This window comes from Bombus flavifrons, chromosome 17 (genome assembly GCF_040668555.2).
Source record: "Bombus flavifrons isolate JBK064 chromosome 17, iyBomFlav1_principal, whole genome shotgun sequence".
Classification (NCBI taxonomy): Eukaryota; Metazoa; Arthropoda; class Insecta; order Hymenoptera; family Apidae; genus Bombus; species Bombus flavifrons.
In genome coordinates, this window is record NC_138458.1 from 1,821,650 (window position 1) to 1,842,381 (window position 20,732).

The 20,732-nt window shown below is 37.7% G+C and overlaps 2 protein-coding genes across 8 annotated transcripts in view; both read left to right on the forward strand.

The window, feature by feature from the left end:
* Nucleotides 1-20,732, forward strand: part of LOC138188605 (GDP-D-glucose phosphorylase 1) — a 96,508-nt gene that overhangs the window by 26,832 nt on the left and 48,944 nt on the right. The gene's annotated exons all lie outside the window — the stretch shown is intronic.
* LOC138188603 (SET domain-containing protein SmydA-8) overlaps nt 1-20,732 on the forward strand; it is a 53,452-nt gene that overhangs the window by 25,494 nt on the left and 7,226 nt on the right. For all 5 annotated transcript variants that reach the window (XM_069130550.1, XM_069130551.1, XM_069130552.1 and 2 more), the window contains one exon: nt 9,458-9,810. In XM_069130550.1, coding sequence (XP_068986651.1) covers nt 9,458-9,810 — 353 coding nt within the window. The remainder of the gene's footprint in view (nt 1-9,457; nt 9,811-20,732) is intronic.

Below are 20,732 nucleotides of genomic sequence, written 5' to 3' on the forward strand. Positions count from 1 at the left end.
ACTAACAAGCCATACCTAATACAACAGTACAAGAAGTTAGAATCATAATCGAGAAAACAAAATACAATAAAGCACCAGGAATCGACCTAATCAATAATAAAATCTTGAAAAACCTTCCCCCAAAAGCAATACGTTTAATCACAATATTCAATGCAATTTTAAGAATTCTAGAAGCTAGCACAGATCATAATGTTAGCTAAGCCAGGCAAAGACACACACCAAACTGCATCTTACAGACCAATATCACTACTTCCTGCGTTTTCTAAAATACTAGAGAAAATAATATACGCCCGCATAAAACCAATAATAGAGAAGGAAAAATTAATACCAGATCACCAAATCGGATTCAGAAACAAACACTCCACTATAGAGCAAATGCACAGGCTCATTAACGAAATAATACCAGCATTAGAAAACAAACAATACTGTACAGCCCTCTTTATGGACATAGAGAAAGCATTTGACAAAATAAACTACGAAAGCCTACTACAAACAATCAGGAAACAATTCCCGGAGCAAATATACTAATTAATAAAATCTTACTTAAGCAGCAGAACCTTCGTAGTAAAAATTAAGGACACATACTCTGAAGTCAAAGACATTAAGGCAAGGGTTCCGAAAGGAAGCGTCTTAGGACCAATACTATACACACTATACACGGCCAACATATCAACAACTACCAATAGCAAAATACCGACATTCGCGGACGACACAGCTGTACTAGACAATGCACACTAACCCAGAAACAGCAGTCAAATTACTACAAGAACATATCACAAAAATAGAAAAGAGGCTGCAAGATAAACAAATAAAAGCAAACCCCGATAAATGCAACCATATTACATCCACACTGCGAAAACAGACACCACCAAACATCCTACTAAACGGCACGCACATACCGCAAACAAGGCAAGTCAAATACCTAGGACTCCACCTAGAAACACAACTCACATGGAAACAGCATACTAAATCAATAATAGACAAAATACAGACAACAAGGAGACAAATGCATTGGCTGACACGTCGAAAATCCAAATTAAGCGTAGAAAATAAATTAAAAATATACAAAACGATCATAAAACCAATCTGGACGTACGGAATACCACTATGGGGGACAGCAGCAATGAGCCATATAAACAAAATAGAGACAGTACAAGCTAAAATTCTTAGAACAATAGTAAACGCCCTATGTTACGTTAGAAACGAGGATATACGGAAGGACCTGGGAATACCAACGGTCAAAGAGGAAATTAGCAGACACGCAGGAAAATATAAAGAAAGGATAGGAACACACCCAAACCGGCTAGCTGTGGAGACAATCAACGCCTCAAACATGGATAGAAGACTGAAAAGGAAACACCCAGCAGACCTCACAAAGGACACAACCTAACAAACACGAAGATGGTGTCCCACTGGGGGTAGCCACCCACATGATAATCAAACAGCTAAAAAATTCTACCAAATTTCCAAACTGGACAAATTATGAATGTAAAGAATTAAATAAAAAAAAAGCTATAGACGGCCGGCATACCACGGCTGTACTAGTCAGGCACACTGATCCAGAAACAGCAGCCACATTATTACAAGAGCACATCACAAAAATAGAAAAGTGGCTACAAGATAAACAAACAAAAGCAAACCCCAGTAAATGCCATCATATTTGATTTACACTAAGAAAACGGAAACCACCAAATATCCAATTGAATAGCACGCACATAACACAAACAAGGCAAATTAACACGTTGAAGTCGGCGCCGATATTCAGGGTTTTCTCTGTGAAGCGGCGCCCGAATGCACGGTCTGCTTCGTGGGGAGGCGCAGCGTCAGATTAAACTGTTCAACACGATCGCAATTTTTTAACTTTGACCTCAATTTATAGCAAAATTACAAGAGCTATACCATACTACACTATATAATGAATTCCGTGGACCAACTAATACATTGATATACAATAGTTTGGCAATATCAATTTGCAGATATTTGTAAATATTAAGTAAAGCTGACGGGACCAGCTTTGACCCTAATTTTGGAGTTCGCTTTTCAATTTTTCTCAAAAAGTAAAGGTCTGACGCGAATTCTGACCATCGCAATGTATACTAAACAGTGAAAATAAACCAACTAAACGCAAGATTACTCTGCATCGTTAGTCTACCTCCACCTTGAGCGGTAATATCGTTCAAGGACTGCGATCTCAAGATAACAGTTGCACCTGATTCATCGCCCTCTAGTTGATAGGTCGCAACAAGTTCTGTGCCAAATTCTTACAATTAGAAGTCACTCAATTGAATTAAGGGAAGAATACATTGTATACGAACACCAATACAATATGTACATACCTGAAACGGAAAAAGACATTTATTACTGAGAAGTACTATGTTGGGATAGCAGAACGTTCGAATAATACTGTATTCGGATAATGGATGTTCAGATAAAGAAGGCTCTACTGCAGTAGAATTTAGGAAAAAAAGCACAATTTTGTAATTGTTCCTGTATTCGCGGAGATGTAGATGTTGTTTCATAGAGGATGTTTCAAACTATTACATTATATTTCGAATATAAATCTTTTAACATTTAACCAACCAGCGCGCGTCACAGCGAGCTATACGTTTCCACCGCGCATTTTTCCAAGTATCGAGGACCAATTTTCAGTACTTAAAAAACAAAAAAGTCTAAAAATTATCTAAGTAGTTAATTATATTTTGTGGTAATGATTTTATTTAACGATTTCACATATTGTTTATACAAAACATTGTGTTTAAAAGTATAAAAAAATATAGGTAATATTAAAAACGTTCAAGACGACTAAAGATAAATAACACAACTTGAACATGAAATTAAAAATTCATGATGCAATTTAATATTTTTTTACAGTGTGGTATCGTTCGATTGTAACTTTATTTAGTCGTAACGGATACTGTAACATTTTAAATAATTTTAACACTACTAAATTGGTGTATTAGGTTATATACCGTACTTTACAAAAGCAGAAAAAGTGGCGCAATTAATTGGGAACAATTCCAGGTAAACAATAACTGATAATAATAACAAAAAGAAAAATAAAAACGCGTTGCTAATGTCAAAAAGGGAGATCTCCCTATTCCGGTTGTCCAAGTGTTAAAAAGCTTGTATCATACAACTTCATGGTTACGGGAAATGCTTACAGAATTATTTATCTCAATGTTTAACTTGTGATGCATATATCAATACTTTATCCTTATTTGACGTAAGAACAAATGTTTATATTTGTAAGATGTATCCGATGTATGTCAGATATATCCGGAAAATATTTTGCATCACACACTTCTTGACCGACGTCTGTGTTTTGCTATTTCAATTTGTTATATCCCAGTTAATATTTTTATTACTATGATATCTTATTCTATCTGCCAACAAAACAAATATCACTAACAAACGAGCAAGATCGCTTTGATATAACTGATCAAAATGCAACATATGAGTTAAGAGAATGCGAAGATTAGATATTCGGGTCAGATCATTGTTTCCCTTTTAAGAGGAGTCAAAACAAAATAAACAGTTTAATTTTATTCTTCAATACGTAGCATGTAATATCAATGAATTGCTATTCGTCAGTAAACAAATATTTTAAGTTAAATTTCATTGGTAATAAGCAGAGAATCTATTATATTGATTTATTATATTTCTGTAAATAGAAACTTTTAAAAGTGCATTTTTCTATCACTGAATTTAAATCTTTTAAGTGGCGCTGTACATATATTCTTTTTGTTCATTCATTCTCTTTATGCATTGAAATTGCATAAAAAGTCGAATTCACAATACACAGTAGCGTCCAGAAGGGAGATAAAGTCAACTCTGATAGACCTACGACTGAATCTCTAAGAGAACCTCAGTTCAGAAGAAGACTTTGAACGAAAAACGATGCAATTCTCGTTATAATCGATAAAGGTAAAGATTTTACTGAGCTTCACAATGAGCTATCACTTTAAAGATTGGTAAAAATACTGGAAAATATAGAGAAAGGATAGGAACACTTCTCATCGAGATGAAGAAGAATAACTGTCTTGAATGAGGATATAAGAGTACCGGGCGAAGACACTGTGGTTGAAGCAATTTCGAGCGTTAGAAATAGACACGATCATAAGAGAGAAATTATTACTTAGAATATTGAAGATTGACAGAGAAAAAGTGGTAGTTTAGAACGTGGAAAATCGATTCTCTATTTTCAGGTAGACCTTGTACAAAGCTTTGTTATTGTTAGAATTTAATCTTGGAATTAAGATTAATAAACTGTGGAAGACACAATGTTTGTGTTGAAACAATACTACATGATTTTTATTAAACAAAGTTATAGTAAAATACAAGTAAACGTTATGAATGTTGACAGTTGGCTAGTTATTCTCAGACTGGCTTGCTTAGTGACCCATGGCCCTTGAAAAGGTTTAGAACCCCACTCTGTATGCAGTAATGAGTGTGACCCGTGTGGGTGTCTGTGTGGCGTCACATGTGCTACAGAACCTTCTAGTAGCTTCTCGACGTGCCCATCGAGAATGTTCCATCCATATCCTTACGCTTCTTCCGCCGAATTCTCGAAAGAGCATGCACGTGCTAGCCGCCATGGTACATCTCATGAACGCGCACTAGTGGGGATAGCGTTGGGCAACGAAGGGAAGAATCCATACGATCAACCACCTTATCTGCATGCGATTGATATCGTTGTATTCCAACAGTTATTTATTACTATTTATTGTTATCAATTATCATTAATTGTTGTTCATCCCTGTATTTTATTTAAGTATTGTTACAATAAACTCGATTTTCAGACTTAAGAATCGATCCCTGAATTATCCGAGAATTGAACATTATATATATAATTATATTATATTACCTATATAATATATGCTTTACATCAAAATCCTGATGTAAAGTCAAATCTTTTTACTCGTTCGATATTTTAAATGAATTTCTTTATTGTGCCATCATGTAACACAGTACTACATTCAATGTATATCTGTACATTAATTTAAGGTTACCAACACAAGATTAGTATTTATAACATACATATACCGTAATTTAAGTTCTCCCTGTGCTTTTCCAATAAATTTATGAATTAGAAATTTTCGGAATGGTACTTAGTAGAAAAATCGGTTATTCCCATCTACCTGTAAATGTCTTCTATCGATGTACTAGATAACTTAATATTTTTTTCTGGTCCTGCGACGACCGTTCTATAGAATTTTTCCGTATTTTCGCCAACTTCCGACATGAGGATCCAACAAATCTTTTATTCTTTCATCAGATTCTCACCTAAACGAAAGTATCTTCCTAATGGATTGATAACCCCCATTCTATCTAATGCAGAAGTCGCAGACGAATTTTGGTTTAAATATAAAACACAAAAAGCCAAATAATAAGCTAAGTTCGAGCTGTGCGTGACTTTTGTATCTTTTCTCGATAAAAGTCAATATAGTGAGACTTCTAGTATCTGAAGACCTATTATCTGAATATTTTATTATTCAGACATTCCACCACCCAAACGTGTCATTAATTATACAATATTTCTACTTATGTCCTTCTATAATTTCATATCTTTCTATTACATTAATGTTGAGGTAGAACGCGTTAGTATTTCGCCAATAATGATATCAAGGAGGAAACATGTCGTATTAAGTATTTAAAAAAAATAGAAAATATATACTTTAGACACCAGAAAAAGCTGTGAAAGTATTGCAGAAATTGTAAAGATCTACAGTTGATAACGTCAGAAAGCAGATACATGTATGTAGTATCGTAAATATAATATTATAACGATGATTTATTTACGATGAATGGATTGTACAGATGTTAATTAATCACAATAACGCATTATGGTCTAGACAACGCAATAGTTAATTTGTAACTCTCGTCACAACGGATCCAACGCTCTCTTTCTCTCACGCGGAACACACTCTCACGACACGCGCTCTTTGCGCTCTCCGACTCCTCAAAATGGTACTGCCCGCCCTTCCATCTCTTTTGTTTTCTCTCGGAGACGACCCCCCACTACGCTCGGGTCACGCCACCGTTCGCGCCTATGATCGCGTATGCCCTTCCTTGTGTATGTGAAAAAGACGGACCGAAGGCGAATCGACGTTTCTGGAACTATATGCTGGTCGCTACATCGTATGTATTTCGCCGGTCCTATAGGACAATCTGTCTGCGGCATTGCATTATACTATCCCGAGAAACTCGAACTTAAATATATGATGGACCAAGCGTATGCCCCCCCCCCTTTTTTTGATATTACATGTAATTGAAAACTACTGAGGTGTTTCAAGGAATAGAAAAACTATAAAGGATTTGAAAAATAGGTAGCTAAACTCTGCTGTATAATAATTGTGTCTATAAATCAGCAATAAGGAAACGCCAGTATTTAAGTCTAGCTACGTTATTATGCGAAGAAGTTTTAAAATTTGGATAAATATTGATTCCAACATTTTAAGTTCGCATGCTGAAAAAGGAAGTCCACAAGAAAATGATCTTCCGACATAAGGAAGTCTTCTTATTTCGAAACGTTTATGACATTAATGGACCTAAGTGTCTTGAGACAGCGGTTTCCAACCTTTATGCTACTACCTCTCCCCTAAAAAAAATTTCTTTCCGCGCCTCTTCCTACCTTTTACTTTTTTAATAGATATAATAATATGTCGGGTTATGGTTGGAATTTTGGGCGCATAACAACTCCTCGCGTGAATTAACCATTGTTTTACACAGTCGAGATTATATTTACACGTATACACAAGTCTACTACAAAAATTAACAAATAATAAGTCTAGTGAATAATAAGCTTAACGAATAATAAAATTAGTGGATGATAAGTTGAACGAATAATAAGTCTAACAAATAATAAATCTAATGAATAATAAGTTTAACGAATAGTAAGTTTAATGAATAGAATGATTTACGAATAATAAGTTTAATGAACGCTATTAACAATATTTTTTTGAGTTCAAACGAATCCACGGTCAACGGGATAACTCTTTACTAAGCGTAAACTAACCTTAGGCACAGAAATACGATTGTTGAAAACTCGACGTGTCACTCTCCAAGGCAATCGCAAGAATGCCAGCCTCGCGGAGATTTTTCTCGCTGTACGCGTGCATTTGTTTTCTATACTCGTTTGGAAGCATCGAGAAGGTTCCAAATGCCGTTGCTAGGCAGACTCGTTGGAAGCATCGAGAAAGTTCCAAACGCTGTTGTTAGGCAGTTTCTGCCTGGAGTTTGATTATTAATACAATGTATGTCCCATTGTATCAGCACCTCCGAGGCAATATCACACGTGGCTAGGCCCGCTGCCGAGGCCGCATGCCGCCACAATCACATTTCTCGGAAAACCCATACAACCACTCCAGACTTCCGTTAGGCAAAACGTCCATCCCGTGACCGTGGCTACGTTCGGCGACCAATTGTCACCTCGAACCCAATCTCGCTATCACAAATCTCGAACAATTACAGCTATGATAAAATCCAGGCTAGAGTACTAAAGGATGTTCCCAAAATTTCCAAGGAACGGCTTCGGCTTTCCTTTCACCTCCGACAAATATAAACACGTTTTAAATAATAGAAAAAACTGAAAACTACAATTAACAGAATAATGACAAGATTTTGCTATAACATATACGTGCTTTACGATATGAAGTTTTATTTATTCGTAGATATTATGGCATGAAAATGAATATTTTATTAAGAAATATTGGTGCCTGCCGTAGCAATACTCCGCGCCTTCCACATTGGAAACCACTGTCTTCAGGTATAAATAGGATGATTCAACGCAGCTCAAGCTATTAACAAATTTATTTGATATAACAGTAAAAAAGATATAGAATCCATAAATGATTTAAAAAATATTACGTTTATATTATATTGTATTTTTTGTAATTGTTCTTGAATTATTCTTTTTGAAAAATGGAACGATAACGATAATAAAACACCATGTTCCCATTCAAGCAGTCGTCACTCAATTAATTTCCTCCATAAATTCGGATAATAGAAATTCTACTGTCCAAAAGAGCTTGTAATTCTAGCTTCTTCATTTAGATTGTTATGAAATAATTTTTGTTGGTATTAATAAATATTATAACGACAATCTTGAAGAAACGCTCCCAGAGATTATGGCATCTGTTATTGATAAAAAAAAACTGTTGGCATCAGTGGCGTAAGAGTGGAAATAATGTTCATGTGGCGCACTGTTAACAATAGAAATCCAAAAGTTAAGATCTTTAAATAGAGATTTATTCAATGAAAATAATATCAATAATAATAGTAAAACAATAAATACAATAGTACTAATATAATAAACTAAAATGACAAGTATTTGAATGATAGTGATATAATATTGAAAGTTTCAACACGGAAGTTTATAATATTCTGAAACGTTTTCAATATGTACGATAATTGAGATGCTTAAAATCTATCTTATTAATTAAACTAACTGCACATGTGCAAGCTAGACCGACGGGCTTTGTAGATAAAACTTAAACTCAGTAAACCCAGTAAGTTTTATTGAGTAACGCCGCTACTAAGAAGCTCCGCTCCTCGCTAGATCATTAGACGTAGAACGAACCTTAAATCAACATTAGGTTTAGTCCAGAGCGTGTCCTTAATCCAATTGTTCCTTCACTAGCTAATTTAATCAAGTTGATCTTGAGAGCTCTATACAGATAGATAAAACCGGATCAGGTAAATTCTAAGATTTCGGTGATTAAGTTCTTCGCGAGCTCATTAAACTTGAAGCGAACCAACCGATTGTGAGTCTCTTGGTTTCTCAAAGATCTAATCTCTAAGTCGGTTCTTGAAGCCATTAATCGAGGAACTGAATCGAATTACCAGCCCTCCATTTAGCGCTTGATAGTCGTGATTATGTCGTGCACTCACGTGGATGCGCAGTGTCTGGCCTCGACTATATTTTGTTGCTAATTTTTTATAAAAAAAAATATAAAAAAGCGAACACTAGCTTATATCAATAATAATCCTGATTGAAACTTAAAGAAAAATACATAATTTAAACTAAAATACAATTTTTTATAAATAAAAATAACGCTAGCTTATATCAATAATAATCCTGATTGAAACATAAAGAAAAATACATAATTTAAACTAAAATACAATTTTTTATAAATAAAAATAAAAATAACATAAAGTAGTCATTTTTACGTTGATGGTCCAGGAGTGAGGGTGTTATAGTACTTCTAAACTAACTCCAAACTGTGGCTTATGTGCTGATGTACAATGTCAGATACTTGTAAATAAAAAAAGTTAATTTTATAACTAAAGAGTTGCTTTCAGAATCCATGATAATTACACATTCTCTTGAAAAGTACTATGAGCTCTTAAAGTCTTAAACTCTTTCTCTTTAACACAAAAATACCACGAAAAGTTGGGGAACATTATTTTTCAAATTATTTGTATGCAAGAATGATTTGATCTGTTTGCTTCTTTCCAGGAATTGTCCAGGATACATATTACCAAAAACATTTTTTGAACAGGAACAGGATTATATATGCAAAATTTGTGAATCAATTGTTCCTTATGTGGAAATTGAAAAAATGTTAGAAGATATTGGTATATACCTTTCAACTATCAAGAAAAATGACATTATTGCATGTAAAGAATTTATAAGTCGTTACGAAAGTACCCTCCACCCAAATCATTTTTACAATATTGATGTAACGATTGCTCTGGCTCAATTGATTGGACAACAAACTGGAGGATTAGCAGCAGTTAAAAAAGATCTTCTCATCGAGAAAATAGAATTATGCAAAAAACTGGATAAATTGCTCAAGACACTCGTTCCTGGTAATGTATTTTATTTAAGAAATGATAACTAACGACAATTATTCCATATTACCTTTACTCATTTCTGACGAATTCAACGAGTCCTATGTTTTAAAATTAGCTGATTAACTTTACCACAGATACGCAAAATACTCAAATACAAATACATGATGGCAGGATTTCAAGGAATTCCTGGGAACGTTTTGTTATTTAATTTGTTTACTCGATTAATATTTTCTGATGCCACCGTTGTTATTGTTATAGGCATGTGATGGAGGGATCAGGGTATATTTTAACAAATTATAATGTATTTAATACAATCGTATACCTGTCCGTCCAACACTTTCACAGAAACCCTCGTACTTCATTACTTTTTCTTCTGGGTACGTATTGCGCATTGCCTGGGGCAGTTGAGAATTTCCCTCTTTCTGAAAATATGCAAATATTCATAGAAACTGCACATCCTAGAAAGGATGCGAAATAGTACCAAATTCTTGTTGGTTAGGCGTCAGGGATCTTTGGGGGATGAGGGTAATTGTACAATTTCCAATTCGTCGTTCTCCACTCTCTCCTCCTCGGGTACCGCGATGATGAGCTCCCGCATAACCTAGGGTTACTTTCGAGCTAACTTTTTTAACTTCCTGGCTAGGCCGAAGTTTAACTGAGTACATCATGTCATTTCCCCTCATTTTTAGCTATTCCTTCTCCCAGCACTACGAAACTCTTCTAGGTGTAGTGTACTTCTCTATTTCAAAGTTTTCAAAATATGCCTTTTCTTGATCACATCTTTCCCACCCATCTCAATCTCCCGTGTCCACCAGTATATAATGTTTTAGCCTTCAGCTTTGTTCTCTTTCTTCCCATGGTTTAACTACATGTCTTGACCGTAGCTTCTTTTTTTGGTCACCTTATAGAATTTTCGAGTACAAAGTATTAATGTTTCCTTTAATTCTTTCCCTCCATAAATAATTAATAAATAATTGCACGTCATTGAGTTCATCTACGCCCTTTTTTCCCAGTGGCTCTCGGACTTCACATTGGGTTCTCCTAGTTTGAACTTCCCGGAATTTACGTCAGGGTCGACCGCAAATGACTTCATTCTAGTGACACCCTACTTATATATTCATCCTCATCCGCAATCAATAATCCTGTGGCTCCCTGGCCTTTTTTTCACGAGGAGGGAAAAATGCATGCATACCCAGTGACTCGCGTCACTGAGTTAAGGGGGACTCAGCAGGTGGAACGCCATACCCACTAAAAACCCCTCGTCTGACCGTTCTTCTTAACGTACAGGTACCAACCTCGGAAGCGCCTTTTGGCATTCTTCAGGATTGGCCCTAGCGTGTACCCCTCATTCGTTACATTTTTTTCAATTATTTCCATTTCTATTGGCTCTTGTTCGTCTTCTTTCTATATCCATCTTCTGCTTTCGTCTCCCCATAATAATCCTTTTGTAGAATGCCTGGAACTTAGTCCAGTTGTCATCTTGATTACCTCTTCAATAATATTTTCCGTCGTCAATGGCGAGCCGACATAGCTCCCCAATTTGGTCCTGCCGAAGATCCACCTAGGGCAGTGTAACAACGCATGCTCCGTGTCGCAACCCCAGCATCTGGAATGAACCTCTTTGCTGGTCGTCCTACGGTACACGTTGAATATCCCGTGTCCGGTCAATAGTTGCAACGTCCAAAGATCAATATTTTTTTTGCACTTCTTGAACGTACAAGTGTCCCCTCTTAATTTCTTCGTCCAATTGTCATTTTTATAAGAGCTCCATTCTTCTTTCCACTTGTCGTCTATACGTTCTTTCACTGCCCTCATTCTTTCCACGAAATTTGAGGTAATTCCTGCTCTAGACCGGCTCTCACAATGTTCTTATTGGTAATTCTCCTTTACTACATACATCTCGGCCCGGAGTTCCGCTTTGTAGTAAATCAGCACTGAGCCGGCCAATACGCACGGCGCTGCATGCGATACAGTGCTGTAGGCCATAGACGATCTTATGAATGTGGCCCTCTTCAAGATGTTTCAGTTTTTCCTGATCAACAGCGCTTTTGCCCATACCGGGGACGCATAAAGCACCGCTGACTCCCATACTCCATAGTAAAGCTTCCTGACTGAGCCAGTGGGCCCGTTAACGTTAGCTAGCAACGTCCTCAGCGTCCCCATAAATGAATCGGCCTTGCCACAGACTTTCTCAAAGTGAGCCCCAAACCTCCTGCAGTTATGCAACTGCACCCCAAGATATCTGATCTCTTTCTTGGTTCTCACTGGATGACCCTCAATCTGGATGTCCATGACATTGGGATTACGTTTCCCGGTGAGCAGGATTACCTCCGTCTTTTCGTGTGCTATCACTAATCTATTGTCGGCACATCACCGTGTCACCACATTCATTGCCTTATCCAAGCTCACCCCAATCTCCTCCTGGCTAGCCATGTCAAGTATCAGTTCCAGGTCGTCAGCACAGGCGACAGCATTCAAACGAGGGATATCCTGAAGCTCCTTCAGGAGGCCGTCGTATACAAGATTCCATAACAGGGAACCTAATATGGAACCCTGTGGGACACACGCGTAAACTTTCCTCTTCACAGTCCCTCCGCTGTTACGCACTACAATCTTCCTGTCTTCTAGGTAGCTGCCTAGAAGACATAAAAGTTTCCGGGGCATCCCTCTCGCTTCAGCCTCCAGCAGAATCTTATTCCACTAAGAGTATTGAACGCGTTCGTGATGTCCACCACTGCGAGCACACATATCCGTTTTTTTCTTCTGGAGCTGTCCGCCAATTCAACCGTACGGCGCAACGCGTCCACCGTACTCTTCCTCCTGCGAAATCCAAACTGGTTTATATGGAAGGGATCGAGCCCCAGCCTTTCCTCGATCAAATTCTTGAAGGTGTGTTCCCAGACTTTACTGAGTACTGGCAACATACTGATTGGCCGGTACGACGATAGTAGTGTGTGTAGATAGTTCGCGGATGACTCATCCTCCATGGTTCCCTTATTGTTTCTTTTTACTCCCAACACTTTCTTTTTCAATAACGTCTTCTCATCCTTTTTCAATCTCTTTCTGGTTCTGTTCGTATCGGGGGTCAGGTAGCTACTTTGATCCATCTCACTATCCTGACCCAACTTCTCCTTTACTATCGGGCTCCTTTCTAGTCTTCGCCCCGGTTTGAAGGGGTCCGCCTCCTTAGTGCTATCCTTCATTCCGACTGGTCTAATCGAAGCCTCCTCTAATCTCCTCTCCGTGTCGCTCTCCAATAGCGCTTGATCCCTGGTCGCTTTTACCACGTGAGAGGTGGCCCTGGGACTGACCATCCTCTCGTTGTTCTTCACCCACTCGTTTGATGACCATCAGAGCGAGCCTGAAGAAGCACCACCAGCAACACCGACGGAGCCTGGGAGCTCCGAAATTCCCTGAGCCGTAACTTTCTTCCTTCTCGTGTGGCTCCCTGACCTAGAATCAGGTACGTTCTCATATCTGCTAGCACACCGCAGCATTATTCCATAAAATGTCCTCGCTGGTCTCTCGCGTTGCTCGGAGCCTTGGCTCGTAAGAATTAAAAATAGTAATGTTATGTATAAATGTTTTCTTAGATGGGACTCTATATTTCTCTATATATCAGTTGACTTGATGCTCCCTCCTCCATACAAAAGTGTTAATGTAGTATTTTTATTTATAAATGCTTAGTTTAAGAAGTATTTCAATTTTAATTTTGTCAAATTCAGTGTGAAAAACGAAGAAAATATAAACACGGTGCTATTTTATGCCCTACCTTGTCTGTCATACGTAAACTACACTTGTATACTATATTGTACACCAAGTAATTTTGGGCCTAAATGCTTTAATCCTGTTTTATACAGGAAAAAGATATATAAAAATGAAATATATATATGTCGGGTTCACATTATGATTAGGGTTAGGGGCGTGAAACGAATCTTCATTTGAATTACACATTGTTATTATGCAATAAAGAAGACATTGACTAGTGCAAATACGATTATTACGAGACTTGACAAGTAACCGTGGTACTTAGATACTCGGGAAGCTAATGACTATATATATATATGATCCTAGGTTCAATAACGAATCCGCGGTCAACGGGATAACAGGATGCGCTTTCTTCCAAAGTCCAAGTCGTACTCGACTTGCTTGGCTACGGTACAAGTATTACTAAACTAACTCTTTGTTAAAACGTGGAATATCCACCGAGCGTAAAGCCGCTAAGTAACTCGCTAATACGATCTCACGAGAGAATGACTTTCCGTCACGATGATGCTGCAGAGGTAAACTATGATGGGGTGTGTCCAAGGACACGAGATCATCGGATCCGTCGAGGAAAGCCTTCGTTCGGAAAGTGAGGGAAAGTGACGTTGTTGTTAATTGGTCAATTTCCATGTTGGTGGTTAGAGAAGGATGCTAGTCGCCCTTGGGGGAAAAGCGTCAGAAAGCGTCGTTCGTGAGCAAAATAGATTTCCCCCATCTTCCCATAGTTGGAACAAAGACTGTTTGTCTGTTTGTAGGACGTTAGTTAACTAAATCTTAAGATTTATAACGGGTCCTCAGGCTAGCTGAACATGTACTGTGGAGATGCATCGACATCTGGTAATCATCTTGCCCGAAGAATATGGTCTGCGTGTGGCAAGCCACGGGACAGAAACCGTTGGAATGTTTACTGTCGCGTGCCGCTACAACTACTTCTTTTAAGGAGAGCTATAGAATTACTCCATACCTTTGTAAGGAAAAACGTTCATCCTTTGACCGCCGCTACGTTCGGTGACTGGTTGTCGCCTAGAGCTCAAGCTCACTATCATAAATCTCGAACAAATACAATCGGATCGAATGACGACAATTGCTTAATTACGGCTATAGTAGAATCTAGATTAAAGTGTTGAGGGACTTTCCAAAATTCCAAAGGGAAAGATCCGGTATCCTTTCATCTCCGACATATATGTCGGGTTATGGTTGGAATTTTGGGCGCGTAACAACTCTTCGCGTGAATTAACCATTGTTTTATACAACCGAGATTATATTTACACGTATACACAAGTCTACTACAAAGATTAACAACTAATAAGTCTAGTGAATAATAAGCTTAACAAATAATAAAGTTAGTGGATAATAAGTTGAACGAATAATAAGTCTAACAAATAATAAGTCTAATGAATAATAAGTTTAACGAATAGTAAGTTCAATGAATAGTATGATTTATGAACAATAAGTTTAATGAACGCTATTAACAATATTTTTGAGTTCAAACGAGTCCACGGCCAACGGGATGACTCTTTACTAAGCGTAGACTGATCTTAAGCACAGAAACACGACGTGTTACTCTCCAAAGCAGTCGCAAGAATGCCAGCCTCGTCGAGATTTTTCTCGCTGTACGATTGCATTTGTTTTTCTATGCCCGTTTGGAAGCATCGAAAAGGTTTCAAACGCCGTTGCTCGGCAGACTCGTTGAAAGTGTCACGTAAAATTACACAAAAGAACAACAAAAAGAATAAAAAAAAGAAACTTTATTTTTCTTGTAGCACTTGGTTTTACAATCTACCTCCGAGCTCTAAGCGTGACCTTTTTAGACTGAAGCTCTTATGATTCTTTGACCCTCGATCGGATCCGACCACTTTCCTCTGTCATCCCTCAACACCCCCACCATCCATGCATTTGCTAGGCGTCCGCGGCCGTTGCCACGTGCTCTTTCTTCTAGAACCTTCGGTGGAAGGACCGTTGGGATGTTGATGGTTCATTAGGCACTTCAGCGATATACATTGTCGCCGAGTGCCGCCACATCTTTATCTCCGATTTTAAAGTGAGCCGGTCGTGACATACCCCCCTGGTTAGATTGATCTTGGTCCTCTAAGATCTTAGTAGAATGGAATTATTTAAATGTAGATCGAAGGATATGTTTACGCCCTTTTTTTTCAGGGATCACTATGAATTGGTTTTCTTCATGTAATGGTACAAAAGTTATTTCGTTAATCTTAAATATAGCAATTTTACAATATTTGTTAGTGTTCGGGAAGCTAATAATTTCAGAAGCGTAATCATGTTGTAGTTTTCGATCGTGAATTGGTTGGGTTTGTTTACAAAGCGTAATTCCTATCCCGTGAATTTAAGGCATCTAATTAAGGGTATTATTACTAGTGCTAGGGTCAGCATTATCCTGAAAAAAGTACGCTTTCAGTCGGTTACCATGTATCTTTTTCTTAGCATTGTCGATAGAAATAATGTAATAAGGAGTTTTCACATCGTTAATCCTGTAAGGTCCTAACCATTCAATGTCCAACTTATCTCTTTTATGGTCGTTGTGAATTAAAACAAAGTCTCCTTTTCTAAACACGGTCTGAGTTTTAACAATCTTTCTTTCTTGGTCTCGCTTGTATCGTTGCTTATTCTGAATAAGCGTTTTGTGAGCTGTTTCCCAATATTTATTCAACTGTTTTTGCCAAAGTGAGTACATATCATCATAGGTAAGTGTGGGGAATTTGGATATTGCGGAAGGTAAGTTAGCTTTTCGCCCAAAGGTCAATTCAAAGGGAGAGAATCCTGTTCCTTCATGTTTCGCGGTGTTGTACCCTAAACAAATGAAATTAAGTACTTCGTCCCATTCTTTGTCATTGTCGTGTAATGCAGTACGAATTAAATCTTTAACTGAGGCATGCGTTCTTTCGAGAGATCCGTTACTCTGTGGGTGAAATGAAGTTGTTTTGATGTGTTTGATTTTAAAAGCTTCTTCAAATTTCGTCATTAAATCGCTAACAAAATTTTGTCCCTGGTCTGTTAGGATCGTTTTTGGTGCCGAAAATATGTAAATATAGTGTTCAATGAGCGCATTAATTATGGATTCAGTTCGTTGCGTTTTAAGGGGAACTAGTATCAGATATTTCGTAAGTTCATCGTGAATTGAAAGTATGTATTGGTTTCCGCGTTTGGTTTTCGTCATCGGTCCTATGATGTCCATAGCGATTTTGTCGTTAGGGTTAAGTGGCGTGTCTGAGATTTGTGGGGATTCTTTGGGCCTGATACGTGTTAGTTTCTCTTTTTGACATGTGTCGCATGTTTTCACAAAGTTTTCTACTCTTTCTAAAAGTCCGGAAATTTTGAATTTATCCTTGATCCGTTGATACGTTTTTTGTATCCCTAAATGTCCTACGGTGTCGTTATGGTTTTCCTTTATTGCTTGTAGTATTTCGTTTTCATCTAGTTTTAAGATGGGATTAGGTGCATAAGTAATTTTCTTGTACGTGTCGTTAAAATATATTAGCATGAGTTTAATCTGCGTTTTCTCTAATTCAGTGAAATCGTTATTTCCTATGCCGATTTTTGTTGTATCTTTAAGAATTTTGTAAAGTCTTCTGATCCAAAGTGTCTCGTCGTATTCTCCTAAGTCGTTTCGAGTTAACTGGTAAAATGTTTGGTCATTCGGTTTAATTTCTAAGAGTTTCGGATTTTCGTTGTTGTCTTTCCATGCGTTGAATGAATTAGTGTGATCAATTACTAGGTCGAGGTTAACTACTTCGTCGCGAGTTACCGCGTGAACTCTGGATAAAGCATCTGCAGCTGTGTTATCTTTACCTTTTGTATATTCGATTTCATAGTCATATTCTTCGAGTTTAAGTCTCCAACGAATCAGTCTGCTAGAAGGGTCTTTGCAATTGTGTAACCACTTAAGAGCTTGGTGGTCGGTTCGAATAATGAAGCGTCGTCCTAACAAGTATTGTCTTAATCTTTTCACGGCCCATACGATGGCTAAAAGCTCTTTTTCTGTCGTGGTATAGTTTCGTTCGGGTGGATTCAGTGTTCTTGAAATGTAACAACAAGGATGACCGTCCTGTGACAGTATTGCTCCTAGTCCTTCGTTACTTGCGTCGGTAGTTAGGGTAAAGATTTTGTTAAAGTCTGGATAAGCTAATATTGGGAAATTACAGAGTTTGTCTTTTAAAGTATCAAAGCTAGTCTGGTGTTTGTCAGTCCAATGAAATGGTGTGTCCTTTTTTGTTAAGTCTGTAAGGCTTTTCGCGATTTTGGAAAAGTTTCGAATGAATTTGCGGTAATAACCTGCTAAACCTAAGAATGATTTCACGTCCGTGGCATTGCGGGGTAATCGAAAGTTTTTTACAGCGTCTAATTTCTTGGGGTTTGGTTTAACTCCTTCGGATGAAACTACATGGCCTAAGTATTCTAGTTCCGGTTTTACGAATTCACATTTGTCCGGTTGCAATTTAAGTCCTAATTCTCTGAGTCTCTGAAATACTATCGCGAGGTTTTCGTTATGTTCTTGAATCGTTTTTCCGAATATCACTATGTCGTCCAAATAAACAAAGCAGTATTTTCCTACAAGTCCAGTCAAGGCTCTGTCCATTAATCTTTGAAAGGTAGCGGGTGCGTTTTTAAGTCCGAATGGCATTCGATTGAACTGAAAATGCCCTTGCGGTGTCGAAAAAGCGGTGTATTTTTTAGATTTCTCGTTCTGTTTTTGAATACTGTCCCATATTGCTCGCAACATTGGGTCAGTTGAGGTTGAAGTTTGAGATTCGTTTGCCTTAGACATTATTGCGCTGATTTCACTTTTATTGTCACTTCGCTTGGTTCGTGATAGTTACTTTGTTGTTGCGGATGACCGTAGTCCCAAATAATTCTATCTTCCGTAGATGATGAATGTCTTTTGGTTTCCGAACAAACACTTTTCACTATCCTGGCAGGATCGCCAAAATGTCACGTAAAATTACACAAAAGAACAACAAAAAGAATAAAAAAAAGAAACTTTATTTTTCTTGTAGCACTTGGTTTTACAATCTACCTCCGAGCTCTAAGCGTGACCTTTTTAGACTGAAGCTCTTATGATTCTTTGACCCTCGATCGGATCCGACCACTTTCCTCTGTCATCCCTCAACACCCCCACCATCCATGCATTTGCTAGGCGTCCGCGGCCGTTGCCACGTGCTCTTTCTTCTAGAACCTTCGGTGGAAGGACCGTTGGGATGTTGATGGTTCATTAGGCACTTCAGCGATATACATTGTCGCCGAGTGCCGCCACATCTTTATCTCCGATTTTAAAGTGAGCCGGTCGTGACAAAAGCATCGAGAAAGTTCCAAACGCCGTTGTTAGGCGGTTTCTGCCTGGAGTTTGATTAGTAATACAATGTATGACCCACTGTATCACACGTGGCTAGGCCCGCTCCCGAGGCCGCAACCACATTTCTCGGAAAACCCATACAACCACTCCAGACCTCCGTTAGGCAAAACGTACATCCCGTGACCGTGGCTACGTTCGGCGACCAAATGTCACCTCGAACCCAATCTCGCTATCACAAATCTCGAACAATTACAGCTATGATAGAATCCAGGCTAGAGTACTAGAGGATGTTCCCAAAATTTCCAAGGAACGGCTTCGACTTTCCTTTCATCTCCGACATATATATAGTTCCATCATTAAAAAATAGCGGTGACTTCGAAATCTCATAAAAATGCTCATTTAGCTAGAATAACATTGTCTTAAGAATCTTTTTCATAGGATCATTAATAGCGGAGATATCCAAGTGCTCTTATTTAAATGCCGTATCTTGTACAGAATACAATTATATTTAAAAATGGCGATCACTTGCAAAAGTTTGCATTAACAGCAAAATTTGGAAATTTTCGATCATCACCAATTTCGAACCGCTAATAACCGATTTCCATGACCATGAAATGTTTTTCAAGGTCGACATTTTAGACTACTTCATTATACATATGTACAACCGTCGCTCAGCTTTAGCTTCCAAGATATTATGTCATATACTACTTCCGACAGGATGTGTTTCGCAGTACACACACACAGTTCTAGTATAGTTTACTTGCATGTTTTCGTATCTATATTATAACAAGTTATTAAATTCGTTGTTTGCTTGTGGTTTAATTCGTCGCATTTTATGTAACCTTATCAAACTATTTCATGGGGAGTTGAAACAGGAAGATCTATTCTAGGCCGTCTATGACAGAATCAAATAAAGAAATCTAATAGCTTGTTACTTTGCGAAGAATGAAAGAAAGGAAGACAAAAGGAAAACGCCATGAAACGAGCGCATTGCGTGTGTGTTAAATGAATGAATGTGCAATAAAACAAATTCATTCCTGTTTCAGATGTATAAGAGAAAAGAGCGGTGTATATTAATACTTCAAGCTATTTTGTTACATACAAAATTGTTATTATGTTACATATAATTTTTATATTTAATAAAACGTTACAAATTATTATTTTAACAGCTACAACTATTGGATATGCCGGTAACGCAAGAGTAAAATATGTTTAGATTCGTATTAAGCTTTATGTGCTACTGTTAATATTGGGGATATTTCAGTCACAATATTGACAATAAGTGAATATTCGATTATCAAAATTATACTGCCGTCTAAACGGAAACTCAACTAAGTAGCCAATATAATGTCATTTGCAAGTTCCATACCGTGGAATGATCGCTATGATTTCCTGCCACATACGTTGTATATTTTCTGTATATGCATTACTGTTTTGATTACTATCTGGAATGTAGAGTGTCACAGATCAATAACATACATGTGTAAACAGCAAAATATCACATATAGTATCGAATACGTTTTTGCGAGTAACTTGAAAACTAAAGCCGTACTGAAAATATATATGTATGTCGGAGATGAAAGGACATCGGGGCCTTTCTTTTGGAATTTTTGGGAAGACTGCCAATACTTCAATCTAGACCTTTCATTATAGCGGTACTTGAATAATAAAACTTAGAAGTAGTTGTTTATGATTTAATCCGATTTGTGTGCCCGAGAATTATGACAATAGGCTTGGGCTCGAAGTGACACAACGGGTCGCTGAACGTAACCACGGTCACGGGATGAACGTTTTTATCTAACAGAGGTATGGAGTAATTGTATATCTCTCCTTAAAAATATAATTGACCCGAGGGGTACAGAGA